Here is a 24,940-nt window from a genome sequence, read left to right as displayed (position 1 = left end):
CTATATAGGAAGTCCCCTAGAGGGTCACACCGTCCCCTGCTTTCTAGCCTCCTCCGGATCTGTGAATCGCTAGTCACACACTTAGCGCATGATGCTGCCAGGCGCAGGAAATCCACAGAGTGGGGACTGTGCCCCGGGGCTGGGAGGTGACTGAGCCTCCAGAAGAGGGGTGGGGCGGGGGATTCCTTGCCCAGGGGAGGAGGGATCTGCGAGAGGGGCGGGAAGGTGAGGGGAGACCCAGGGTGGCAGCCAGCCAGGCTGAGCTCCCCACTCACTTCCCCCCGGCAGCGGAGGCGGTGGGTGGATGCGGCAGCTGGGGCACGGCGCGGCGCTCGGACGGGGCAGCCGCTGGGATCGCTGAGCCCCGCTGCGGCCCCGCTCCAGGCGGCGGAGAACAGGTGGGTCCGCGGCGCGTTGCGCGGTTTGGGGGGGGTCCCGGGCTGGGGTCCGGAGCGCGGAGCGGAGTGAGATGCGCGGCAGGGGCTGGCGCTGAGCCGGGAGTGGCGGCTGTGTGTGTGTGTGTGTAATGGTGAGCGAGACACACGGGGTGTGTAACTGTGAGTTACAAACGTGTGTATGTGTAGAGGTGACAGTGAGAGACACGCAGGGAGGTGTGTGTGTGTGTGTAATGGTGAGAGAGACACACGGGGTGTGTAACTGTGAGTTACAAACGTGTGTATGTGTAGAGGTGACAGTGAGAGACATGCAGGGAGGTGTGTGTCTGTGTGTGTAACGGTGAGAGAGACACACGGGGTGTGTAACTGTGAGTTACAAACGTGTGTATGTGTAGAGGTGACAGTGAGAGACACGCAGGGAGGTGTGTGTCTGTGTGTAATGGTGAGAGAGACACACGGGGTGTGTAACTGTGAGTTACAAATGTGTGTATGTATATGTAGTGGTGAGAGACACGCAGGGAGGTGTGTGTGTGTGATTGTGAGAGATACACACTGGATGTGTGTGAGAAAGAGAGAAACACGGGAGTGTAATTGTGAGTTACACACATGGGTGTGTAATGATGAGAGGTACACATGGGGGTGTACCTGTGAGAGAGACACACAGGGGTGTGTGTATGTACAATAGTCAGAGATACACATGGGGTGTGTGTGAGAGAGACACACACACACAGGTGTGTGCAATTGTGAGCAATACACACACAGGGATGGGTGTGTGGATAATGGTGAGAACTACACACAGGGGTGTGTGAGAGAGAGACACACAGAGCTGTGTGTGGGTGTAAGGTCAGCGATACACCCGGGGTGTTTGTGTGTGTTATGGTGAGAGATCCGCACAGGCAAGAGTGAGAGAGTTTGTGTAGGTGAGAGTGAATGCAATTGTGTGAAGGGGTCTCAGTGTGTTATTGTGAGAGAAGCATAGAGCGGTGTGTGAAAGAGAAAGAGGATATGTGTGATTGTGAAAGATGGCTGAAGGTATGAGTGTGAACATCAGAGGAGAGTGGAAGCATCTGACAGAGAGACACGGATGTGTAACAGTGGGAGCGATCATGTGTATGTACAAACGATGTGATGTTGGAGGGAGTGTGTGTCGGAGAACACATTTGTGTGTGAGGGAGCATATATGTGTGCGTGCAAGTGAGAGTGCGACACATGAGAATGGGCATCCATGTACATGACAGAATGTTGAAGGGTGATGGTGTATGTATGCGACCGTGTGTTGATATGTGAAAGTGTGCAGCTGTGTGTATAAGTGCCAGAGCGTATATATATATATATGCGTGTGTGTTTGTGTGACCTAGAGTGTTTGTGCCTGTAAAATGTGCATGAGAAAAGGAAGTCTGAAGTTCCAGGAAATTTTAGTTTGAATGAGCAGGAACTGAAAAAAAGAAAGTTTTGAGACTGTCTGGGTGTTTTTGTTGTTATTTTTAATAAAATTTAAAAAAAATTCTTAATTTCTCTCTCATTTTGTTCTCATTTTAAAGTGCCCTGCTCAACCCGAAACCTACTCATTTTTTTAAAAAAGGAGCTTAAATTAGTTTCAAGTCCTACATCTGAGGCTCCCCACAAGTTTCTGTGGTTTCATAATCACATTTTCCTGTCTTTAAAAATTGTTTTTCTCTCCCCTGTTGCTGTATGCAATACATAGAATAGGGGGAAATGACTGGCTGTACATGGGGAACAGAGAAAAGGGCTATAAACAGAGTGTTATGGAATGTCCAAAGTAAACAAACTGGAAAAAATAGAGAAAACACTTTCCCCCTTCTAACCTCTTTCATATATAGTAATTTGAGTGCCTCTTTGTGACAATGGCAGGCAACAGATTTTCAAGCAGAAAGTGGGGTTTTGAAGTTGATGGTGTATCTCTGTAAATCATGTTGGCATCCAGCATGTAAGGAGAGGCACTACAAAATAATATTGTGATAGATTTGAAAGTGTATTTGAGAGGCCTAGAGAAACTAACCAACTCCTGCCTACAGGCTTAGTGTAGTGAGCTGCACTTCCTTTCTCAGGGGGTGGGATTTGAAAACTCAGCCTCCGTCCACTCAATCATGTGACCTTGGTTGTACTGTAACCTTAGAGTGTTGAATGCTAATGAAGTACAGTTAGACTCCTGGACATAGTCAGATCCTTTTGGTCATTGCTTTTGATTGGTGGATACAATACAGTAACTTTTCAATGATACTTTCCTTCATTACAGAGCTACTGACATGCTTTGCAGGGAGAGACTTACATTCTTTTTCCACCAGTGAAATGCTCATTGCAATAAAAATAACTTGACCAGCTGACAGCCACCCAACTGAGTCATGCTAATAAAAGAGTACTTAATAAGGTTACTAGGGCAGAAAGAGATAAAGTTTCACTGAATTGCTATTTTAAAAACAAGAAATAGAAATGTTTGCAGTTCAGGGGGGTTGTATTTTGACTTCCATCTTATTGAATTGCCAAACTTGGGTTCCTGTATTAGTATCATGACATTTCTTATTTCAGAAAAATCCTCTTAAGTCTCCACCAAGACAATGGTATGTTTTTTGCACATTCCCGTTAACAGTGGGATGTGTCCTAAAATACCAATCAAGACACTAACAAAAATTGATTGCTCAATGGAGTTGACCATTTAATCTGATAAATGTGGAGCAGACTTGTACTCACTACATATGGTGGTAATTTGAATGGTCCCTTAAAACAGGAGGCTGCCCTAATAATCTCTTCTATGGGGTTAACTCTATTTCCCACCCTCAAGAGTACTTCCTTTCAAGGAAAATCACCTATTCCCAAAGTTCTATGGTCCACACACATTTAGTCTCCTCTGTTCTGCTGTTGTTGAGAATATTTAAATCAGAAATAAAGAACCATGAAACTGCAGCTATGGAAAAAGTCATCAACACTAAAGAAAGGAATCTCCAGCATTTTAGCTTCCCATCATGAAACATTTTTAGTTTTCCTCATTTTGGGTCTTTGTCACATATCACATCTGCACGTTGGCAGGTTAAAAGAGATATTTTCCACATTTACCCTTACGTCAAAAGTAGGTTTTAACCTTTGATGAGTGCTTTTTAATTTCTTCTCTTGTTGGTTGGATATTATTCAGAAAAAGCTATATTCCTGGCAGAGTATTATATGATGTTGTATTAACCATCCCCCATAATTTTATCTGCTTTGTTGTTGTTGGCTTTTTGTTTTCATTTTTATGGATTTAAGTTTGTATCGGTTTAAAAGCTCTGCTCCTGATTCTGCTGTTGACGTTTCTGCAAACCTGTTAAAGAAAGAATTTGTGAAAGTGGACTGCAGTTTTTTGTGCTGGCTTTGACGATTGATTTTGAAAAACATAAAATAAAAAGAAAGTAAACACATTTGTATGAAGATCTAAAAACTACACCTGTGCATGTACTGCATAGTGCTAACTAGGACCTTGGTCCTACAATCACACATGAGTAACTTTCTGCCTATGATTAGTACCATTGAACATGAGGGACTTCTTGCCTTACAGTTACTCGTGCATAAGGGTTTGCAGGATCTGGTCCTTGGTTCAAATCAGGAAGTGGCCTGAGTTTAGCAGAAACCATGACCACTTATTTCAATTCTAGTGTATTTGTTCTCCTGTAGCCTATACTCACATCCTGACCAGAATGTTTGATTTCTGATCATAGGGCTTTTTGGAAAGAAAACACTAGCAGAGTAACTGCAGATTCTTATTGGTACCGGTAGCTGGCTTCAAGTGATTATCCATATTATTGTCAGTTGAGGTTAGTTTCTGTAATTTTCCTGGCCTGTTGGAGATTTTTAATTTGACACAGACCATGCTACATCCAGCTGCAGAGAAAAAGTTTATTAGTTTTTTGGTACATTTAGAATAAGACCAGGTTGCTCCTGAAATTACACACAGCTGTCCTAGCAGTCAATAACCTCTCCTGTTTTAGTGTTGTCAGATATTAGAGCTATTGTTTTCAAGCAGCTGGTTAGTACAGAATTGTGCTGTCACATTACTCGACTCTTTTGGTACCATATATATTAAAACACAGCCATGCATTTTGGCCTATATCCTACTGCTGGCTCATCAGGGCACATGTGGCCTGAAAGGCTGCATACAGGAAGTGTTAAGGGTATGGAATACCTGTGCAGGGACAGGTTGAAGGGAATACCCATGTATACCACGAAGCTGCCACTTTTCTCCAGGGTAATTAGTCAGTGTGGTCCAGTGGGTAATACACTGGACTAGATCTTAGGAGATCTGGCTTCTAGTTCAAACCCACTGGGTTACTTTAAGCAAATGGCTTCTGTTTTCCGTGTCCTTGTCTGTAAACTGAAATTACTGATACCTTCTTTGTAAAGTGCTTTGAATCTACAGATGAAAAGAGCTAGGTAGTATTTTTATTATTTTCAGGAAGGGTTATTTCTAAGTCACCTTGCAACTCCTTTTTGACCATACAGGTGTTCAAATAAATGAATGCATGCATTTTTATTTTATTTTTACTTTATTTTGCAATGGGAAAAGTGTATCTTTTTTTCCCTACGCTCCGTATGCTTAAGAACACCTGACCCCCTTTTTCTTCAAGCCTTCAGAACAAATCTACCATTGGAGAGAGCCCCCAAGCATGGAAAATTTTAGTCCAAGAGAGGAAAGTTTCCAAATGACTAGAGGGTAAGACGGGAAATCATTATGAATCCTTAATCATTGCAGCCTGCTCTATAATTAGCACAGAGGTTAACTGAGACTCAGGCCTAATAAGGCACCTTTTCGCAACTCAAGCAGTATAGTAAAGGTAGGGAGAAAGAGCCTTAATATTTCTCCTGCTTTAAGACACCTTAACACTGCTAAAGCGGGGAGGAAGGATGGTCTAGTGGATAGCACACTGGCACTAGGATCAGTGGGTTCAATTTCCCCCTCAGTTACAGACTCTCTGTGTGGTCGTAAACAAATCATTCAGTCATCCCCTAGCTGCAAAATGGGGATATTTCCTTATCTTACAGGAAAGCTATGAAAGCTTGTAAGGTGCTTGGATACTTTGGTGAAGGAAAGAAGGCCAAGTGAGCCTTCTGGTTTCAAACAGCCTTCGGAAACCTGAGAATTAAGGCCATCACTTTTACGAAGGCGTCTCAATGGGACTGCTCATGAATTTAAAGTGAAGTCTGGATGTAAGCGTTTTGCTGTATCAGGGCCAGAATGAACCTCGCGTGTTCCTTGCATGATTGAGCCCTTACATCAGGAGAGATGGAGAGCGAAGGGGGAGAGAGACTCTTAATGAAGAAACTGTCTTGTATAATTGTTAACATGATCTTTGCTAGGTCACATCCCTAATGTTGTTTGAGACCCTGCTCATAAAAGACCAATGTCCTATTCTGCCACAGATTATTTCATCCTAAAACGAACACTTATAAAATGTGTCATCTTTGTAATGATTCATGAAAAATACATTAATTTACCAATAACTTATTGGTCCTTTAATGTTCATGCCACCAGAACAACCCTTCTATATTTAACCTATTGTAAACCTCAGAGATTGTGACAATGGAATGAACTGTTAATTATTATTATTCCAGGAGCACCCATAGGCCTTAATCCGGATTAGAGCTAGATCTAGTTTGGGGAACTATGCAATAAAAGACACTCCCTGACCCAAAAAACTTACAATGTAAAGAGGTGCCAGGTGGCTCAGAGGGATGCAAAACATAATTGGGGTGTAAAAAGCAACGAAGAGTCCTGTGGCACCTTATAGACTAACAGACGTATAGGAGCATAAGCTTTCGTGGGTGAATACCCACTTCGTCAGACGCGTTCACCCACGAAAGCTTATGCGCCGATACGTCTGTTAGTCTATAAGGTGCCACAGGACTCTTTGTCGCTTTTTACAGATCCAGACTAACACAGCTACCCCTCTGATAATTGGGATGGAAAAAGGAAAAGAAGGAAAAGGAGGATGACAGCAGTAGGAATGCAAGGCTGCATATATTTTTAACTAAGGTCCTGCCCCTGCAACTCCTTGTGCGTGGGTAGGCTGTGACTCCACCTGGACATAGCAGTCTGCTCAGATGTAAGATGATGCATGATCAGGACCTAAGTGTACAAATGTCGTTTGTTTATTTGTTTTTAATAAGATGAGTGAATAAGAGACACTAAATAATAGAGCGAAGTGTGATTTTCAGCATGGAAAATTTTGACTTGGCAAAAAAAAAAATCAAAAACTGAAATATTTTGATTCTGAAGTGCTGCCACAGTGCCTCATGGTAGTTGTAGTTCGCTGCCTCATGCTACCATTCTCCTCTATAAAACGGGCTCCCTATATGAGCGGATGCAGTTGCATCATGGAAGTCCCAGGCTGTAGTGCATCCTGGAAGATGTAGTCCAACTGGAGAGCCTGCCCAAAAAGGAGAATGGGGAAATGAGGAAGCTGAACTACAACTCCCATGAGGCACCATGATGGGATATCTTGAAATATTTTGATTTCCAGGCATTTGTTTTTTCAATGAAAAATGTAAATTTTCCATAGAAGAAAGGCACTTTTCAGGGAAAAAATGTGTAGAGTTGGGTCTCAGAAAGGGATTTGAAGGACAGGGGAATGGCCAGGGGAGGCCATATGATCCAAGCATATGGGGCAGCATGGGAGGTGTGAGAATGTTCATGGGAGAAATGGGTGAAAGAGGCTGCCATAATTGAGTACGATCAACAAGTCATTACTATGGTGATGGGTGGCCATATTAAACCCAGAGAGAGAGAGAGAAGAGGGAGTCGGGGGAGAACTGGTGTAATGCTCCCCCAGGGTTCTGAGGCATCTCACCACCACCTGCCCTTGTGAAGGGTTGTGTCTATGCCTGTGGTGGATCAGCTCCCTAAAACCAACAGCGTTTGGCAGCACAAGCACTGCCTTCCCTGCGTCCACAGGCCTCACTCTCTCCGGGCAGGTATTAAAAGGCACTCACCAACCCCCAAGTCCTCGGAGCATTGCCTGCAGTGTCCAGCCCCCTTTTCACTGAACGCTCACAGAATTACCCGGCCTGTTGTTCCCAAAGGAATAGCACACACCAGCTTGTAAGATTCAACTCAGGATCATCACTTTGCTTAACACCACAGCACTGAGGTATATTTGTAGTGAAAACAAGAATAAGTTTATTATCAAAGAACAGCGATTCAAGTGCAAGTGGATTAGAATATTGGAAACAAATGGTTACATATAAAACAAAATCGTAACACCCTTTCTAAAGACTACATTTAACTAACAGGTTAACATTCTGTCTAAAGAAGTCTATTGCTTCCGAAGTTCTCTTCAGCGTGTTTGACCAAGCCTGATTGAGACCTCTTTTTCATGAAGCAAAACTGCTGTCCTTTTCGTCCCCAGTCAAGGGTGCCCATGTGTCTTCTCTGCCCCCCAAATATAGTCAAGAAAACCTTTGATGTGCATCTCCAGACAGGGTTCCCTCCCCTCTGCTGTGCTACTCGTCCTGAGAGAGGGCAGGTCTACACTAATGCTTATTTTGATATAACTTATGACATAACTTACACCAACCTAAGTGCCGGTGTGGACAACGCTGTGTCGGTGGGAGATGCTCTCCTGCTGACATAGCTACCACCATTCGGGGTGGTGGAGTAATTATGCCCCTGTAGTGATTCTAGGGTAGACTAGCCCTTAGAGTCTTTCCACAATCTTTCATTTGCCTTTAGTTCAGACTGCTGATGGGAAATCCATTGTGAAAGAGACAATACTCAGTTTACATGTAAACACATAGGTAGAGCTAGATCTCTTGTCTGACAGGAAACCTGTTATTTTACCTTTGCCAGTGACCCGTGCCTTGAGACAGACTTTAAGAACGTATTTTAAATGTCTATACATAACTCCTTAAACAGTTTCTGTATATACATTTCACAATGATACTGATGACCAGTGTGATGCCAGCTTTTATTTGAGACCTCACATGCATACATATCCGACCCAGGAGATCCCTGCACTGCCCATTGCACTCCCTTGCCAATGGACATTAATAGGTTCTTGGGTCACAGCTGGTCATAATGCAGTGAGATTAGAGACTGGATAAGTATATTGTCAATGAATACTCTGGTATTGAGGACCATCCAAGTACCTACATAGATGGTATATCTTCTTTGTGCTGAAAGGTAAAAGACCACCCATAGCCTAGACATTCCGTTCCAGAGTAAACAAACGTGGAGGTGCAGCAGAATGTGCTTTTTCAGGCCACGAAGCTCAGTTCTTTCCATGTTTGTGTTATAGCACCAGGCACTGTCTGTAAAGAAAAATAAACCAAGTCCAGTCGACACAAGCCTCTCAGCCAGTAAGTGCAAGACCTATATGGCATTTGATTATTTTGACCATTTCTGCATCATTCTCAGCATGCACGTTAGCTCAGAGCGCATATGTAATGTTGTACTTCTCCACCATGGGGAACCGGGGCAGTTTAATGTGTGCGTATACAGATCACAGCACCTTCATTGAATTGCTGATGCCTGCTTAGGACATCTGGGGTTTTTTAAGGGTCAGGTAATAAAGTAGTCTGATGATTTATGGGGAAATATAAACCAGCTAAGAAACTTGCTCAGAGTTTAGGCCAGATCCGAAGATCCTTCCTCAGATTTTACTCACTCCTTATTCAAGTGTAACGTTGACTGTCCGCAGGCAGGATTGAACCGGGGATCTCTGGAGCTGAGTGCATGAGCCTCTAATACATGAGCTAAAAGCCAACTGGCCATTAGTGAAGGCTGTAGGGCAGACTCATTTTATCTCTCTCTCTAAGTGGTCTCGGTGCCACTAGATTGGACAGAACACCACACCCAGGAGGTGTGTGGGTTACACAAGCAAACTTCCAGTGGTTTCCTTCCTCAATAATGACCACAGGATTTAGCCCCTTTATTAATTATAACCATATATCACAACCTATCCCAGGGGTCGGCAACCTTTCAGAAGTGGTGTGCCGAATCTTCATTTAGTCACGCTAATTTAAGGTTTCACTTGCCAGTAATACATTTTAACGTTTTTAGAAGGTCTCTTTCTATAAGGCTATAATATAGAACTAAACTATTATTGTATGTAAAGTAAATAAGGTTTTCAAAATGTTTAAGAACCTCCATTTAAAATTAAATTAAAATCTAGAGCCCTCTGGACCGGTGGCCAACACCTGGGCAGTGTGAGTGCCACTGAAAATCAGCTCGTGTGCCGCCTTTGGCACGCGTGCCATAGGTTGCCTACCCCTGACCTATCCACAGTGCAGCTCTTTCTAATGTCAACTCATGGTCCCACTGAAGTCTCCCAGATTCTATGCTCAGATAGTACAGTGATGAGCACAGTATAAGAACCTGTGTAGAACAGAATCGAATATTAAACCTCCCACCGATTCAATGGGACCAGGTTTTGGCTCACGGAGAATTGCACAGGTGGGTGGATCATGTAACCTTTACTCAGCTATGCATATAGATTTAAGGCCCAATGGGCCTGATTTTGGTCTCAGAATGACTTGTTGGCTTTGGTGGAGTTGCTCCTAACTTAGACCGGTGTAAAAAAAGATCACAGTCAAGCCCAACATGCAGTGTGACTTTTGCCCTAATCCAAATGTAGGGTCAGATTCTGCTGTCAGAAACACACATGTAACTCCCATCAACCTCAATGGACAGCTGTGCGTCCATAGCTGCGAAGCCAAATTTGGCCCTTAGACTGGTTTCTAAATAGCCTGCCCAGCAAGATGTTTTTCATTTTTAACCTATTAAAAATATAAATGGTACCAGGCCAAATTTTGCTAACAGTTTCCCTGGTGTAAATCTATAGGGACGCCGCTGAAATGAACAGGCTTGCTCTGAATTTATACAGCTGTGACAGAACTCAGAATTTGGCCTCTTCCTTTAAAGAGCACCACATGTGATGAAACAATGCATAACGATCAAGGGTGAAATCTGGGCCTGTTAAAGTCAATGGCAAAACTCCTGTTGACTTCAATGGGGCTAGGATTTCATCCCAAGATTTTAAGATATAAATTCGGTGTGTTTGCGGGTTTTTTTAACATGCTGCATTAGCATGATGCTGCTTTGGCTCGTCTGTGCACCAATGGGCCTGATTCTCCTCTGATGTAAATTACACCCATGTAAATCAGGAATCACTCTGTTGAAGTCAATGATGGGGAAGAATCGGGGCCAGTCGGAGGAGAGTCAGGTGCAAAAAGAACAGGTTGGGGCGTATGCAGATTTGTATTGGTGTGTGAATGGAATTTAAGCAAGGCCGTACTGTGGCTGCCTGTAAAAATCAAATAAAGGCCCAAGTACTACTATGGGAAACACCGTTATATGCCCAAAAGGGTGAAAAAGAACCAGGGCTGGAATTTAGCCAGGCCTAGGTTTTCCCTTTCCTTCCCCTCCTGCACTAAAGAGCACTGTTTCTCTTTAGATCTATCACATTAGTAAACTAGCGAACACCCACCCTCTAGCTTCCTTTTTCAGCCACTTCCACCCACCCATCTCCCTCATTTTTTCCCCTGTGTTTAAAAATACAGAAAGGGAAAGAAAAAAAAGTGCGGGCCCTAGGAGTGAAAACTGTAACAATTAGTAAAGACACCACTTAAGCCAATATGCTTAGAATCCTCAAAGTCCGAGAGTCGAAAAAGACCCATACAGTGATTTACCCCATGCTCCTGCCTAAGCAGAATTGTTCCCTACTGTGTATTTTTCTAGTGTACTGTCCCATCTGTATTTAAATGTGTTGGTGCTTCCTTCACTCTAATAGATCTGACTGTCAGGAAATTCATTCTTAGAGTCAGCTAAATTTTCTGTTTCCCAGTTATAACCTCCTATGTGTTCTTACACTTCCTTGGTGTTTAAGAATCTGAAATAAATAGAAACAAAGAGGAGTCCTTGAGGCACCTTAGAGACTAACAAATTTATTTGGGCATAAGCTTTTGTGGGCTAAAACCCACTTCATCAGATGCATGGAGTGAAAAATACAGTAAGCAGTATATATATATATATATATATATATATAATATATATATATATTATTTTTTCACGTGCATTTTATCACGTGCATTTTATACAGCACGTGAAAAATGGGAGTTGCCTTACCAAGTGGGGGGGGGTCAGTGTTAACCAATTAAGGTGGAAGTGGCCTATTCTCAACAGTTGATAAGAAGGTGTGAGTATCAGTAGAGGGGAAATTACTTTTTGTAGTGACCCAGCCACTCCCAGTCTTTATTCAGGCCTAATTGGACGGTGTCCAGTTTGCAAATTAATTCCAGTTCTGCAGTTTCTCATTGAAGTCTGTTTTTGAAGTTTTTTTGTTGAAGAATTGCCTCTTTTAAGTCTGTTACTGAGTGACCAGTAAGCAGTATATATATATAAAAATACAGTAAGCAGTATATATATATATATATATATATATATATATATATATATATATATATATATATATATATATATTATTTTTTCACGTGCATTTTATACAGCACGTGAAAAAATGGGAGTTGCCTTACCAAGTGGGGGGGGGTCAGTGTTAACCAATTAAGGTGGAAGTGGCCTATTCTCAACAGTTGATAAGAAGGTGTGAGTATCAGTAGAGGGGAAATTACTTTTTGTAGTGACCCAGCCACTCCCAGTCTTTATTCAGGCCTAATTGGACGGTGTCCAGTTTGCAAATTAATTCCAGTTCTGCTGTTTCTCATTGAAGTCTGTTTTTGAAGTTTTTTTGTTGAAGAATTGCCTCTTTTAAGTCTGTTACTGAGTGACCAGGAAGATTGAAGTGCTCTCCTACTGGTTTTTAATGTTACAATTCTTGATGTCTGATTTATGTTCATTTATTCTTTCTGGATTGCCTGAGTGCATCACGATCACCCGTGAGTAACCACAGATGCTATTTGGACAATTCATTGTACAGTAAGAATGGGATCATACTATACAAGTAAAGTAAAAGTTTGTGCTGCTAAGGTGAAATTCACCCCGTGATGAACCCTGAAGATCCTGGGCAAGGCCCTTCATATCACAAAATCCTGAGATATGCTGTGTAGGGGTGGGGTGGATGTGCCCTACATAGGCCAGCATAGAGGGGGGTGCAGGAAGAAGGCCAGAAGAGAAGCCACTGCATGGGTGACAGCCTTGATCCGGTACCTCCAAGGGACACAGAAGGGCAGTGGAAGCTGTTCTAGCCCATGGACTGACACAGCCATGCAGTGACCCCCCTGCGAGTTGGCAGTAGGTCGTAGCTGCTTGATCTTTGCTTAGTTCTTCACAGAGGATGAAACTCACCTGCGGAAAGCTCACACTTTTAGGAGGGAACGTGACAAAGTGCCTAATTCTCGCCATCCCGGACTGAATGTAATACCCTAGATCTTAATTTTATATTGGATTCTCTTATCCAGTCTGTATCCCACCATACTCGGTTCAGGTCACAGAGGAAAATAAGGGCAGAAAGAGAGAGAGAGAGACATTTGTGGGTATGGATAAAGGAGAAGAGATATCTCTTCAGCTGATATGAGCTGGAAAATGGGCAAAGCAGAGAGCTACAGGGAGGTTGTTCAGAAGGATCTGCCGTGGTCAGATGTGAGATTGTGCGAGGGGAAAGAAAGGAGGCCAGTGTTAACTAGACAGGGAGCTGTGAATCGGGCTACAAAAGGGTTTCATAAACAATGAATGCCACTTTTAACCGGACCCTGGAATGAGTGGGGAGCTGATGGAGTTGTTGATGGATGGGATTGATGTGTTAAGAATGTAAGAAAGCAGACAGAATTCTAGAGTCTGGAGAGCTTGGGAGCTGGAAAGCCAGAGAGAAGGGCATTGCAATAGTAATGACAAGAGAAGATGCAGATACAGGCGAGGACCTCAACAGGACCTCAGCGTCATGGCAGCGATGCAGCCAGGAAACTTTGTGGAGGTGATTTGTAGATATAGGAGGAGAGCTCAAAGTCAAGGCTATGGGCAATAGAGACCTATGGGAGACCTTAGCTGAGGATTGAGATAGAGGGTGTGGAGTTCTGCGAAGGGATGCTCCTCTTGCCCAAGAGAAATGTGCCTGCCTTTCAGATAATTAGCTGAAGGGAGTAGAGATGAAACCACAAGGCACCTGGCCAAGTGAAAGTGGACAAGGATGAATGACTGAAGGTACCAAATGATAGAATAATTGAGTCTCAGCAATGCAAAAGTATTCAGTAATCCTGGGCTAGATGCTCGGCTGGTTCAAGGACTCTTGTACAGAGGATACAGGTTTCCTGGCAGGTGTGAGGTGGGGAAAGGGTAGAACATGACAGTCCCAGGGGATGTTCTTGAGGTGACCCTGTGTTCTGTCAGTCTGCCTTCAATTTGATCAGCTAGCTGGCCGGCAGCACCCTGAGGTGTCCATTTTGCAGGGGCATTACAAAAACTGGGACAAAACACTGGGGACAGGTCGTGAAAACAGGGACAGTCCCAGACTAAAACAGGGCCTAAAATTAGGCTCTTTAATCCTAGTTTAGGCTCCTAAATAAGCATACTTGAGTACTAAAATATGGATTTCAGCTCCTCTGTGTGATAATCTTGGTCCCACTTTTCAGGAATACATGGTCACCCTAAGCATGTCCATTATCTAACTACTGTGCCTGATTTGTGGGTGAGATCAGGGAGCTAGAGGTCCATATTTCTGTCCAGAATTAAGTGTGGGTTCAAAACTGGGCCTGCAAAATGGAGGACTTTTAAACATCAAGCCCATCTTATTTCTCTCCCCCCCCCCCCCCTTTGCATTTTCTTTTGCTTTTGATTGAGAGTGAAAAAAAAAATACAGAAGCCGGTGTGGGCAGGAAGTGCTATGAAATAGATGCCACTCTGACTTAAGGTGGTTACATATTGGTTAAGGCAAAACTCCAGCTGTGTCATTTTTTTTAAAAGTAAACACAGCAGGAAGTCTGTTAACCAATACCAAAATCTTATAGAAATACAGGAACCACCAGGTTAACGAACAAGACAACAAAAGGGCGAAAGGTACTACGGTTGTATCTCAGTGTAAGAGATTTCCCTCATCACTATATGGAATGCAACTGCTGTTAAAAAGCCTTATGAAAAGATCCACCATCCGGTCAAATTTTCTTAGAAGAAAACTAAGACCATGAGAAATATTTTCATGAAATAAAAAAAAAATGCAGTGGAAATAGTTGTTTTTAGACAATTAAATATTCCCCTGTGGTTTTTGCCACCCAGATGTTGCAGCACTGGGGTAATGCGGGACGTGAAATTAACTACGAACAAAAGCAAACTGACCAGTCAATTTTCCTTATGCGTAGCTGAGAAAAAGGCAAAAAGTAAACAAGCAGCAGAAATGGAGGAACGTAAATCTAGTGTTTGTACATCTTTCTGTTTGAATAGGTAAGGCTGTGTTGTGTTTAGGGCATCAGAGGTGGCAGTGCATGGAATGATGGCAAGAGAAATGGTTATACAGTTGCTTAGTAGACAGGGAATTCGGCAAGGTTTTAGTCACTGAATATCTTTGCAGTTCCCCTATTGCTGTTCCTGGTTTGCCTCTCCCTGGTGTTTGCAGAAGTAGCAGAGGATTCAAACCAGCCTGTAAAAATTACTGGTCTCTAAAGGTAGATTAATTGCTAGAGATGTTCCCATTGCCTATTAGGGAACAAGGCAAGTATCCAGCATCTCGGAAAGATCCCTTTTGCATGGAATAATCCTTATCTTGCAGGAAGTCCATCTCTTGGGGATGAAGAGTATTAATCCTTCCCTTAACATTTCAGTGTCTCTTTAAGGCTGCCAAACACCATTAGACATGTCTCCAGTTGTCCATTGTTCAACCCCTGAGCTCTGTCTCTCCTTCATCTGTAGTGTGGGCTGAAGCCTCAACTGCAGTATCTGCCTAGTTACATTAACGTCACTGGACCTAATTTAAACCAGCTGGGGAGTTGGCTCAGTCTAGGAGCTGTGTCTTTTCTTTGTCACACAACAAGCATAAGATGAATGTAATATACAGGACGTCGCACTGGGTGATCTAACGAACCTTCTGGCCTTAAACTCTATGACGTCACATGAGCATGGTGGAGTCCAAATAACCCAGTCTACTAGCCTTATATAGCATGCAAGGCCTAGATACCTTCATACGCTGCTGCTCTGGCAGATCTCTAAACATAGAACACAGAGACCATCACTAGATGCTTCACAAACATCGGCGGCTCCAGGCACCAGCGCTCCAAGTGCATGCCTGGGGCGGCAAGCCGCGGGGGGCACCCTGCCAGTCCCTGAAAGGGCGGCAGTCAGGCAGCCTTTGGTGGCTTGCCTGCAGGAGGTCCGCCGGTCCCGCGGATTGGGTGGCAATTCGGCAGCGGGTACGCCGAATCCGCGGGACCTTCTGCAGGCATGCCGCCGAATCCGCGGGACCGGGGACCTCCCACAGGCATGCCGCCGAATCCGCGGGACCGGGGACCTCCCGCAGGCATGCCGCCGAATCCGCGGGACCGGGGACCTCCCGCAGGCATGCCACCGAAGGCAGCCTGCCTGCCATGCTTGGGGCAGCAAAAAAGCTAGAGCCGCCCCGTCCACAAACTATTTAAAGGGAAATTACCCATCTCCTGAATGCTCCAATGGGCTGCTCTGAACCCTGTACCATCTTTTCCACATGGCAGAAGCATTCGGTGCATTTTCTGGCTGAACTGTATACAGATCAGCGGGGGTGTTGGCCTGGTGCTGAGTTAGGAATCCCCTAGGTGTGGGAATCAAATTTGATTGTAAACTTTTTGGAGGTCTTCACCTCATAGAGTCTCATTCTGTAACATTCCCATAAGTGACAACTGGCTCCCCTCCACTCCCTCTCACTCCTCCTCCACCCCAGGGCCGGCTTTATGACCCACGGGGCCCAATTCCAATACCTGGCGGCAGTCCGGGGCTTTGGCGACACTTCGGCGGCGGGGGGTCCGCTCTGGGTCTTCCACGGTAGCGAAGGACCCCCTGCCGCCAAAATGCCGCTGAAAGCCCCCGGAGCAGGGACCTCTTAGGCGCAGGGCCCGATTCCGGGGAATTGGCTTAAAGCCGGCCCTGCTCCACCCCTCTAAGCCACTTGCTGCAAATTCTGTGGCTGGCTGTGGAGAAAGGGGAAATTAGATAGCTATTCCAATTCCCTTTCGGCCCTCCTCCCACTGCCCAAGGCAGTCTGAAAAAGGGACTGTCCCACCCAAAATGCTTTCAGATGTTCTCTTTATAAAAATATTGTTTTTAGCTCTTTTGCATTACCGGTCGATGTATACCCCTACAATGAAAATGACAGAAGGGAATTATTTACAGATGTTCTCTCCTGAATTTCAGGACAGAGAGAGAGAAAATTTGGCCCTGATCCTGCAAGGATTTATGCATGTGCTCATAGGCTCCGACTTTTCAAAGGCTCCCACTCCACCCCTTTCCCCTAGGCCCCACCCCTGCCCCTTGCTCCTCCCCACTCCCTCCCAGCCTCCTTGCACACTGCAAAATAGCTGATTGCGATGGGCGGGAGGCGCGGGAAGGGAAGGGGAGATGCTGATCGGCAGGACCTGCCAGTGTGTGGGGCGCTGGGGGTGGTGGGAAGCTGATAGGTGGGCTGCCAGTGGGTGCTCAGCACCCACTATTTTTTCCGCATGGGTGCTCCAGTCCCAGAGCACCCATGGAGTCCGCGTCTATGCTCATGTGTTCATCTTTATTCACTGGAAGTAATCCCGTTGAACTCAGTTTGGGAGCCCAGAAGTCACGGGACTACTCCTGGTCTGTAAAGTTATGCATGTGTCCAAGTGTCTTTCAGCTGGGAAGCATCCCTTTGAGAGTTACATTTTTCACCTACAATACCGGCTCCTCTATCTGTTTGTGGTCACAGATGAGAAAGCTAAAGGCGCAAATACTTAGTTTTTTGCAGCTGTCATTTTGCCAGTAAAAGGGAGCTAATTTATGCCATATCAATATGGCTGGAAATAGATCCCATCCTCTCCACAAACTGTGAGTTTAGTTACTGAAAAAAGAGCTGAACTGTTTAAAATCTCCCCTCGGGTAGACCTTGATTCAGCAAAACACTTCAGCACATGCTTAAACCCCTCAGAAGTCAACCATGCTAAGGCCTGGTCCACATTAACCCCCCATTTCGAACTAAGGTACGTAGCTGAATTCGAAGTACCTTAGTTCGAACTTACCGCGGGTCCAGACGCGGCAGGCAGGCTCCCCCGTCGATGCCGCGTACTCCTCTCGCCGAGCTGGAGTACTGGCGTCGACGGTGAGCACTTCCGGGATCGATTTATCGCGTCTAGACAAGACACGCTGAATCGATCCCAAAAGATGGATTGCTTACCGCTGAACCCGGAGGTAAGTGTAGACCTTCCCTAAGTGTGTGATTACGTGCTTTGCTGAATAAGGGCCTTAGTCTGTACATTCCACGCTGTTCAAGTTCATTTGCTTAAGACCATGAAGTGTATTGCTTCCTAATATAGTCAAGAAAGAGTTGCCCTTCCTATTTTCCCAGGTGTGAGGGGCTGCCAGAATTCCTCAGGTTATTTTTTTCCCCTCCCAGTTTAGCTGGGCCTCTTATTTCAGGGGGGTAGGAAATGTTCGAATAGTTGAAGACAAAGAAAGAAGAACAATGCATTTGTTTCTTGTGGGGAGACGACTATCTATTTGGATTGGGTTTTGCCATCAATCCAGGCTAAGTCCTCTTCCTGATGCCCCACCTGCTTTAATATCATGGACCCCTCCCCTAATAAGTAACTTTGGAGGGGGGTTCTACTCACCAGGCTCATGGTGATACTCCATATCTGTTCCCATCTTGTTTGGTGCCATGCAAACCTATCCAAACCTGGGTCGATAATGAGGATGGCCTCACCAGCTTCCCTCAAGGACCTATCTTTCTAATACTGATGTATCTCCAAGCTGCTGAAGCTAACTCCAGAGATATATCGCCCAAGACCTGAGGAGAGATGGATGGTGCTAATTCCCTGCATTATCCTGCAGTACAGAAACTAATTTCAGATACTCCCGCCTGTGATTTACCCTCCCCAGCAATTCCTGGGAAAGCTACAAATCACAGATGCTTCCGAAAATATTTTCTCCTACTTGCGGGCAACATCACATACTGAGATCTTATAGAGAAGCATGTGGATAGTCTTTTGAAGTGACCCTAGGAGCTTTCAGATTTTCACCTGGCACAGTCTGACCATCATCGGTGCACTGCCTGGGGTCTTATGAAGAACTCATGGGGTTTTCTTTCTCCTAGGCATAAGGCCCCTCTCAAGGTATCCAAAGGCTTTCCACTTTCTTAGACATAGTATTTAAGTGCCTGTGTGATTCCTCATAGAGTTCAATCTGTGTCTCAGCCAGATTAGCAGCTACACAAGCTGCCGATCACAGGGTACTTCAGCTAAAATTGGGAGGAGAACCTTCACAATAATGCCAAGCTCGTGGATCGTCCCTATACTGGTGCAACTTATCTGAGAAATCCCTTGACGAACCCCTTAAAAGATCTAGCAGCGAATAAACGCGCCCTATTGCCTGTGCATGAAAAGAGCAGGTGTCCCAGCCTTCGAAGGTGCTGAGCCATGAGTGTTTGCCCCCAAATCTTGTTTCAATCCCAATCCTAATTGTAGATGTTTGTCTTTATTTTCCAAACCAGGAAGAAGAGGGTTTTACCATATTTAGATGACAAGCGGATCTGCCAGAGGCTAGGGTTGTGGGGGACAGTCATGCATTTACAGAGACTCCTTCTGACTGTTGCAGTCACCCACTACATCTGCACGCGGGGGGATGGACTCGCGTCTCTCCAAGTTGCCTGGTAAGACGGTCGCCATTATGGCAATTGGCTGCGGCACGGTTTTGCTCCGACTCCACCCATTCATTCTCCTTTCTCCCACCTCCTTAAACAGAGAGTCCAGAATTTTAAAGGCAGCCCAGCCCTAGGAACAGTGACAATGAGAGACAGCCGTGACATTGCTCCATGTTTTCTACAGATGTGATGAAAAGGAAAACCCATCTAGTTAGAGACTGACCTTGTCTAGCAGTAAAATTCCATTTACAGGTAAGAAAAATGGCTTTATTTACCCTATCCTCCTTTGCGTGACCTTTGAGGTCAGCTGGGTTGTTTCTGCTGTCAGTCCTTAGGCGCACTGGTGGCTGGGTGGTCTCAGGTGTCTGTTCTGGACTATGAGATTTATTTCCACGCATAGTCCCTGAAAGGGCAGGTTTGGCTTTCAGAGCGCAGTGCAAGGTGTATCCTTTTAATCAACGTTGACTGATGCTGGAACTAAGCAGTTCAAAAGGCAGCAGGAGGTTACAGACACAGGGTTTGCCATTTGTGGTCCGTGCGCATGTGTCAATTCTGTTTATTTTAGGCTTTTGTACCGCTGCCCATGACCATATCTGGGCACTTTCTGTGCAAAAATAGATTAGCAATACCAAAATCCCTCCCAGTGACTTTCTTACAGTCTCTGGCACGTCTTACTTTTCAGCGTATAAAATGCTCTGCTCGGGAGAGGGTGTTTGTGTGTATAAGTGAGATGTGGTGGTTGTTCTTGTGAATGTTGTTCTGGTTAGGGTGGGAAAACCTTTCTAACGTGAGAAAGTTTTTCAGTGTTTTCTAACATTGGTCAGATTCTGGATTCAGCTAAACTCTTCTGGAAGTTCAAATCCCCTTAACTGGGAATGCTTTGCCTCCAGCTCTCTCACACTTATTTCTGGGCTTTGTGACCTTCATTGTCCCCGGGAATCACACTGTTTTAGGTGGTTCTTAGATGGAAATTCGCTCTCTTATGTTGGTAGGACCTGAGCCATAAATGCACAGGTGCCGACTTTTCAAACTGCCGGGGGGTGCCCCAGGCCACTCCTCCACTCCACCCCTGCCCCCAAGCCTCCACCCCTGCCCCACCTCTTCCCAGCCAGTTCTACCCACTCCCCTGAGTGTGCCACATCCTCGCTTCTTCCCGCTCCCTCCCAGCCTCCCTGCATGCCACAAAACAGCTGATTGCTGCGGGCGGGAGGTGCGGGGAGGGAGGGGGAGGTGCTGATCCGTGGGGCCCACCAGCGGGGTGGAGGCGCTGGGGGAGGTGCTGATAGGGGAGCTGCTGGTGAGTGCTCAGCACCCACCATTTTTTCCCCGTGGGTGCTCTAGCCGCAGAGCACCCACGGAGTCAGCGCTTATGCATTAATGGCTCTGACAACTAGATGCAAGGTCTTAAACTGGCAGCTGTAGTGGACTGGGAGACATTGGAGGGGCCAGACCAGAGTCTTGAGCTTTTATACTTTGGATGGGACCTAGATATGACTATGGTGGGCACCCAATAATCTGTTATTCTGTTGACACGATGATCACTTTGCGATATCTTTTCACTGCAAGCTGTAAAAGCGCTACAAGAGGAGAACAGATAAGTTGCTCTTCGGCTGTATAGTATTTCTTAGTGGCTTAACTAAGACTTAGTTAGATCTTAGGCCACATCTACACAACCTAACTTACATCAGCGTGCAGCCGCCTCAGTGACTGCATCGCTTGTGCGTGTCTACACTTGGCTCCTTGTGTCAGTGTACATCCTCACCAGGAGCACTTGTATGGATTGTACTGGGGCATTGTGGGACGGCTCCTGAAAGCCAGTAACAGTGGACATAAGCAACACCGTGTCTATACTGACACTGCGTCGACCTACCTACATTGGCTTTGACTCTACGCCGCTTATTACGTCGGCATAGCAGGGTGTTTACATCAGTGGAGGTGAAATTTCAATGTAGTTAGGTTGGCGTAAGCTGCCTTGCATCAACCTAACTCTGTAGTGTAGACCAGGCTTTAGATACAGAAATGGAAGGAGCATGGGGAATAAACAGGAAGAACTGGAAATATTGTACGTAAGCTAAATTCTGATTTCATTGGCATCAATTGGTGGGATAAATCTCATGACTGGAATATCAGTATAGAAGGCTGCAGCTTGTTCCCGAAGACCATATTCAAAGAAGAGTTCTCCACGGCTTGCTGTCAAACTGAGCGGTCATAACTAGTGGGGATCTGCAGGGGTCTGTCCTAGATCTGGTAATATTTGATGTCTTCATTAATTACTCTGGATAACTGAGTGGAGAGTGTGCTTCTAAAATGTGTAGATGGCACCCAGCTGGGATGGATTGCTAGCACTTTGAAGGATAGGATTGAAATTCAAAAGGACCTTGACACATTGGAGAATTGTTCTGAAATCAACAAAACTCAATTCAGTAAAGACAAGTGCAAAGTACTACATTTAGGGAGCAAAATCAAATGCACAGCCACGAAATGGGGAATAACTGGTTAGTACTGCTGAAAAGGATCTGGGGGGTTATAGTGGATCACAAATTCAATATGAGTCAACAGTATGATGCAGTTCCAAAAAAGGCTAATATCATTCTCAGATGTATTAACAGGAGTGTTATATGTAAGACATAGGAGGTAATTGTCCTGCCCTGCTTGGCACTGGTGAGGCCTCAGCTGTAGTATTGTGTCCAATTCTGGGCACCACATGTTATGAAAGATGTGGACAAATTGAAGAGAATCCAGAGGAGAGCAACAACAATGATAAGTGATTTAGAAAACCTGACCTATAAGGAAAAGTTAAAAAAACTGGGCATGTTTAATCTTGAAAAAATAAGTCCAAGAGGGGGGCTTGATACCAGTCTTTGAATATGTTAGGGGCGGTTATAAAGAGGACGGTGATCAATTTTCAGAGTAGCAGCCGTGTTAGTCTGTATCCGCAAAAAGAAGAACAGGAGTACTTGTGGCACCTTAGAGACTAACAAATTTATTAGAGCATAAGCTTTCGTGGACTACAGCATCCAAAGAAGTGGGCTGTAGTCCATGAAAGCTTATGCTCTAATAAATTTGTTAGTCTCTAAGGTGCCACAGGTACTCCTGTTCTTCTTTTTGGTGATCAATTGTTCTCCATGTTCACTGAAAGTAGGAAAAGAAGTAATGACTTGATGTGCAGCAAAGGAGATTTAGGTTAGATATTGGGAAAATCTTTCTAAACTATACGGATAATTAAGCATTGGAATAGGGTTCCAAGGGAGCTTGTGAAATCCCCGTCACTGGAGGATTTTTAAGAGCAAATTAGACAAACATATGTCAGGTCTAGGTTTGCTTGGCCCTGCCTCAGTGCAGGGGGTGGATTAGAGGTTCCTTCCAGCCCTACATTTCTGTGAATCTATGATTCCATTAGTGTTCTCCTCCCTGATCCTGCAAAAAGATCTGGCTCCAATGAGCAGAATTTTCACTTCAAAGGTTAATAAATTGCCAATAAATAAGTGTCAGCTACCCCATGATGCCTGGCATCATTTCCACGTTGCATATAAATAGTGTTTCAATTTTTCACAGCGTCATGTTTCACTTTCAGGTTTCCAATAGACTGGTGTTCCCAAAACTCAGTGTTTCCCCACAATGTTCTGTTTTGTGAGCGTGTGACTGCGCATGAACTACAGGAGAGGTTATCCCATGAATATGACTTGGTTTCACTATTGCTGTAGTTCCAATGTGTGGTTATATGTGAGCTGGTGTTGAATCAGTGGTACTCTGAAGCCAGCTGAGTGCATTTCCAGCAAATGCCTTGTGACCGGTTAAGTCACACCTTGAAATCAACACATCTGGTTACGTTACCTCACTCATGCGTAGTCTCATGACTGTTTTGTGCTAGACAAGCAACTCGCTAGGCAGAAGAGGAAATCATAGAGCCCCTTTTCAGATGGATAAGTAGCTGCTAGTTTGCCCCCCGACTACCAGTGATGTTAGTTAAAACAAAGGGAATTTTTAGACTCCCCCAAATATCATTTCTCTTTTCCTCGACACAGGATCTGTCATGTCACCCTTTCTTCGGATTGGCTTATCAAACTATGACAGCGGCCCCTATCTGCCATCACAAGGGGAGGTGATTAATCCTTATTGTGCGGTGATGGTCAAAGAAGCAGAAGAATCAGGTAAGCATATACATGCTAAGATATACATGTTACGTGGCTGTTACAGATGTGTGCCTCTCTGCATTGCTACTTGTGTGTAAAACGTGTGCTGAGATCCTTATGAGCATTCCTAGCGTCTTGTAATAACAAATTTAAAAACGATAGTATTCCGTAAAATAATTCCTCCATCGTGCACGGCTTGGCTGGGCTCAATGAGGCCTTCAAGACCATGATGTTTTAAAAATGTAGCCTAGAAAAGTCCTCATCTTTACTGTGGGCTCATGGGTGCTGAGGCTATAGATCCCAGCATGCATTGCTCCAGAATTAGCTGAGCCAAGTCACATTTCATTTTTATTCAAATTAGGTGCAAATTGCCTGGGTGTCTCTGAGATACAGCGGTATAACTTAAAACGTTCATTCCATTTTTAGAGCTACAGCCAGGTGCAACCATTTCTCTGTTTGAAGAAGCCTGGGAAATCTCTCTCAAACAGGCAGAATCGTTCAAAACTGAATGAACTGTTTAGCATAATCACTGCCCTGTATAAGATATATTTTTGAGGGGATTTTACACTTAGGTATGAAGAGAAAACACTAGAGTAGCCGGTTTTCCAGCTCCAAATGCATGCATTGTTACAGTTTTGATAGTGGAATGACTAATTGGAGAGAGAGAGCAGTGGAGGGCAACGAAAATGATCAGGGGCTGGGGCACATGACTTATGAGGAGAGGCTGAGGGAACTGGGGTTATTTAGTCTGCAGAAGAGAAGGGGGGGGAATGGAGGATGGAGCTCGGCTGTTCTCAGTGGTGGCAGATGACAGAACAAGAAGCAATGGTCTCAAGTTGCAGTGGGGGAGGTCTAGGTTGGATATTAGGAAACTATTTCACTAGGAGGGTGGTGAAGCACTGGAATGGGTTACCTAGGGAGGTTGTGGAATCTCCATCCTTAGAGGTTTTTAAGGCCCGGCTTGACAAAGCCCTGGCTGGGATGATTTAGTTGGGGTTGGTCCTGCTTTCAGCAGGAGATTGGACTAGATGACCTCCTGAGGTCTCTTCCAACCCTAATATTCTATGATTCTATGACTTATATAGGCCATAGTGCTGAAATCATTTTCACACGTATTTAAGCATGAGAACCATCCTAATGAGATTACTCACAAGTGTAAAGTTATTCGCATCCATAAGTATTTGCAAAATCAGGTCATAATTATTGTTCAAGAATTTCTTGTATTTACTGTTGCATTTGACCATTATTTATTTTAATCATTAGACTAATTGCTGGCCACTGCCTACCATGCTGACCATTGTCTCATTATTTCCTTGCATTCCCCCATCTGCCTGTATCCATCTGTGGTCTCTTGCCTTGTACTTAGATTGCAAGCTTTTGGGGGTAGGAACCATCTTTTTAAGTTCTGTTTATACAGCACCTAGCACAATGGGATCCTGGTCCACGACACGGGCTCTGAGATGCTACAATAATAAATAATAATAATTCAGGTGACTGTCTTAGAAATCAACCTGCCTGAGGAGTCTCTTTATATCACAAGTCCTGCAGGGTGTTACAGCAGTTAGTAAAAGAAGATTTTTATACTTTTAAAACAATTAATTCAACAGTTGACTGTGGGTTGGGTTTTTTTTTAAGAAAATGT

The 24,940-nt window shown here is 44.6% G+C and overlaps 1 protein-coding gene and 1 long non-coding RNA gene across 3 annotated transcripts in view; one reads left to right on the top strand and one right to left on the bottom strand.

Moving 5' to 3' along the window:
• The first annotated feature begins 260 nt into the window (after positions 1 to 260).
• Positions 261 to 24,940, top strand: part of PRKCQ (protein kinase C theta) — an 88,817-nt gene continuing 64,137 nt past the window's right edge. The window contains exons 1-4 of one of the 2 annotated variants that reach the window (XM_005291929.4): positions 261 to 398; positions 19,016 to 19,174; positions 19,266 to 19,417; positions 23,191 to 23,316. In XM_005291929.4, coding sequence (XP_005291986.2) covers positions 23,199 to 23,316 — 118 coding nt within the window. In that variant the 5' untranslated portion in view covers positions 261 to 398; positions 19,016 to 19,174; positions 19,266 to 19,417; positions 23,191 to 23,198. The remainder of the gene's footprint in view (positions 399 to 19,015; positions 19,175 to 19,265; positions 19,418 to 23,190; positions 23,317 to 24,940) is intronic. The other variant, XM_024106346.3, reaches the window with a different exon arrangement.
• On the bottom strand, positions 7,534 to 19,710 carry LOC135972843 (uncharacterized). Its single transcript, XR_010589407.1, has 2 exons — positions 19,441 to 19,710; positions 7,534 to 8,687 (listed from the first exon to the last, which is right to left on the bottom strand). It is a non-coding gene; the product is annotated as an uncharacterized LOC135972843 (long non-coding RNA).

The sequence above is a fragment of the Chrysemys picta genome, chromosome 1 (assembly GCF_011386835.1).
Source record: "Chrysemys picta bellii isolate R12L10 chromosome 1, ASM1138683v2, whole genome shotgun sequence".
NCBI lineage: Eukaryota > Metazoa > Chordata > Testudines > Emydidae > Chrysemys > Chrysemys picta.
The sequence above is the reverse complement of the archived record's forward strand: the minus strand, read 5'-3'. Positions and strand labels throughout refer to the sequence as shown.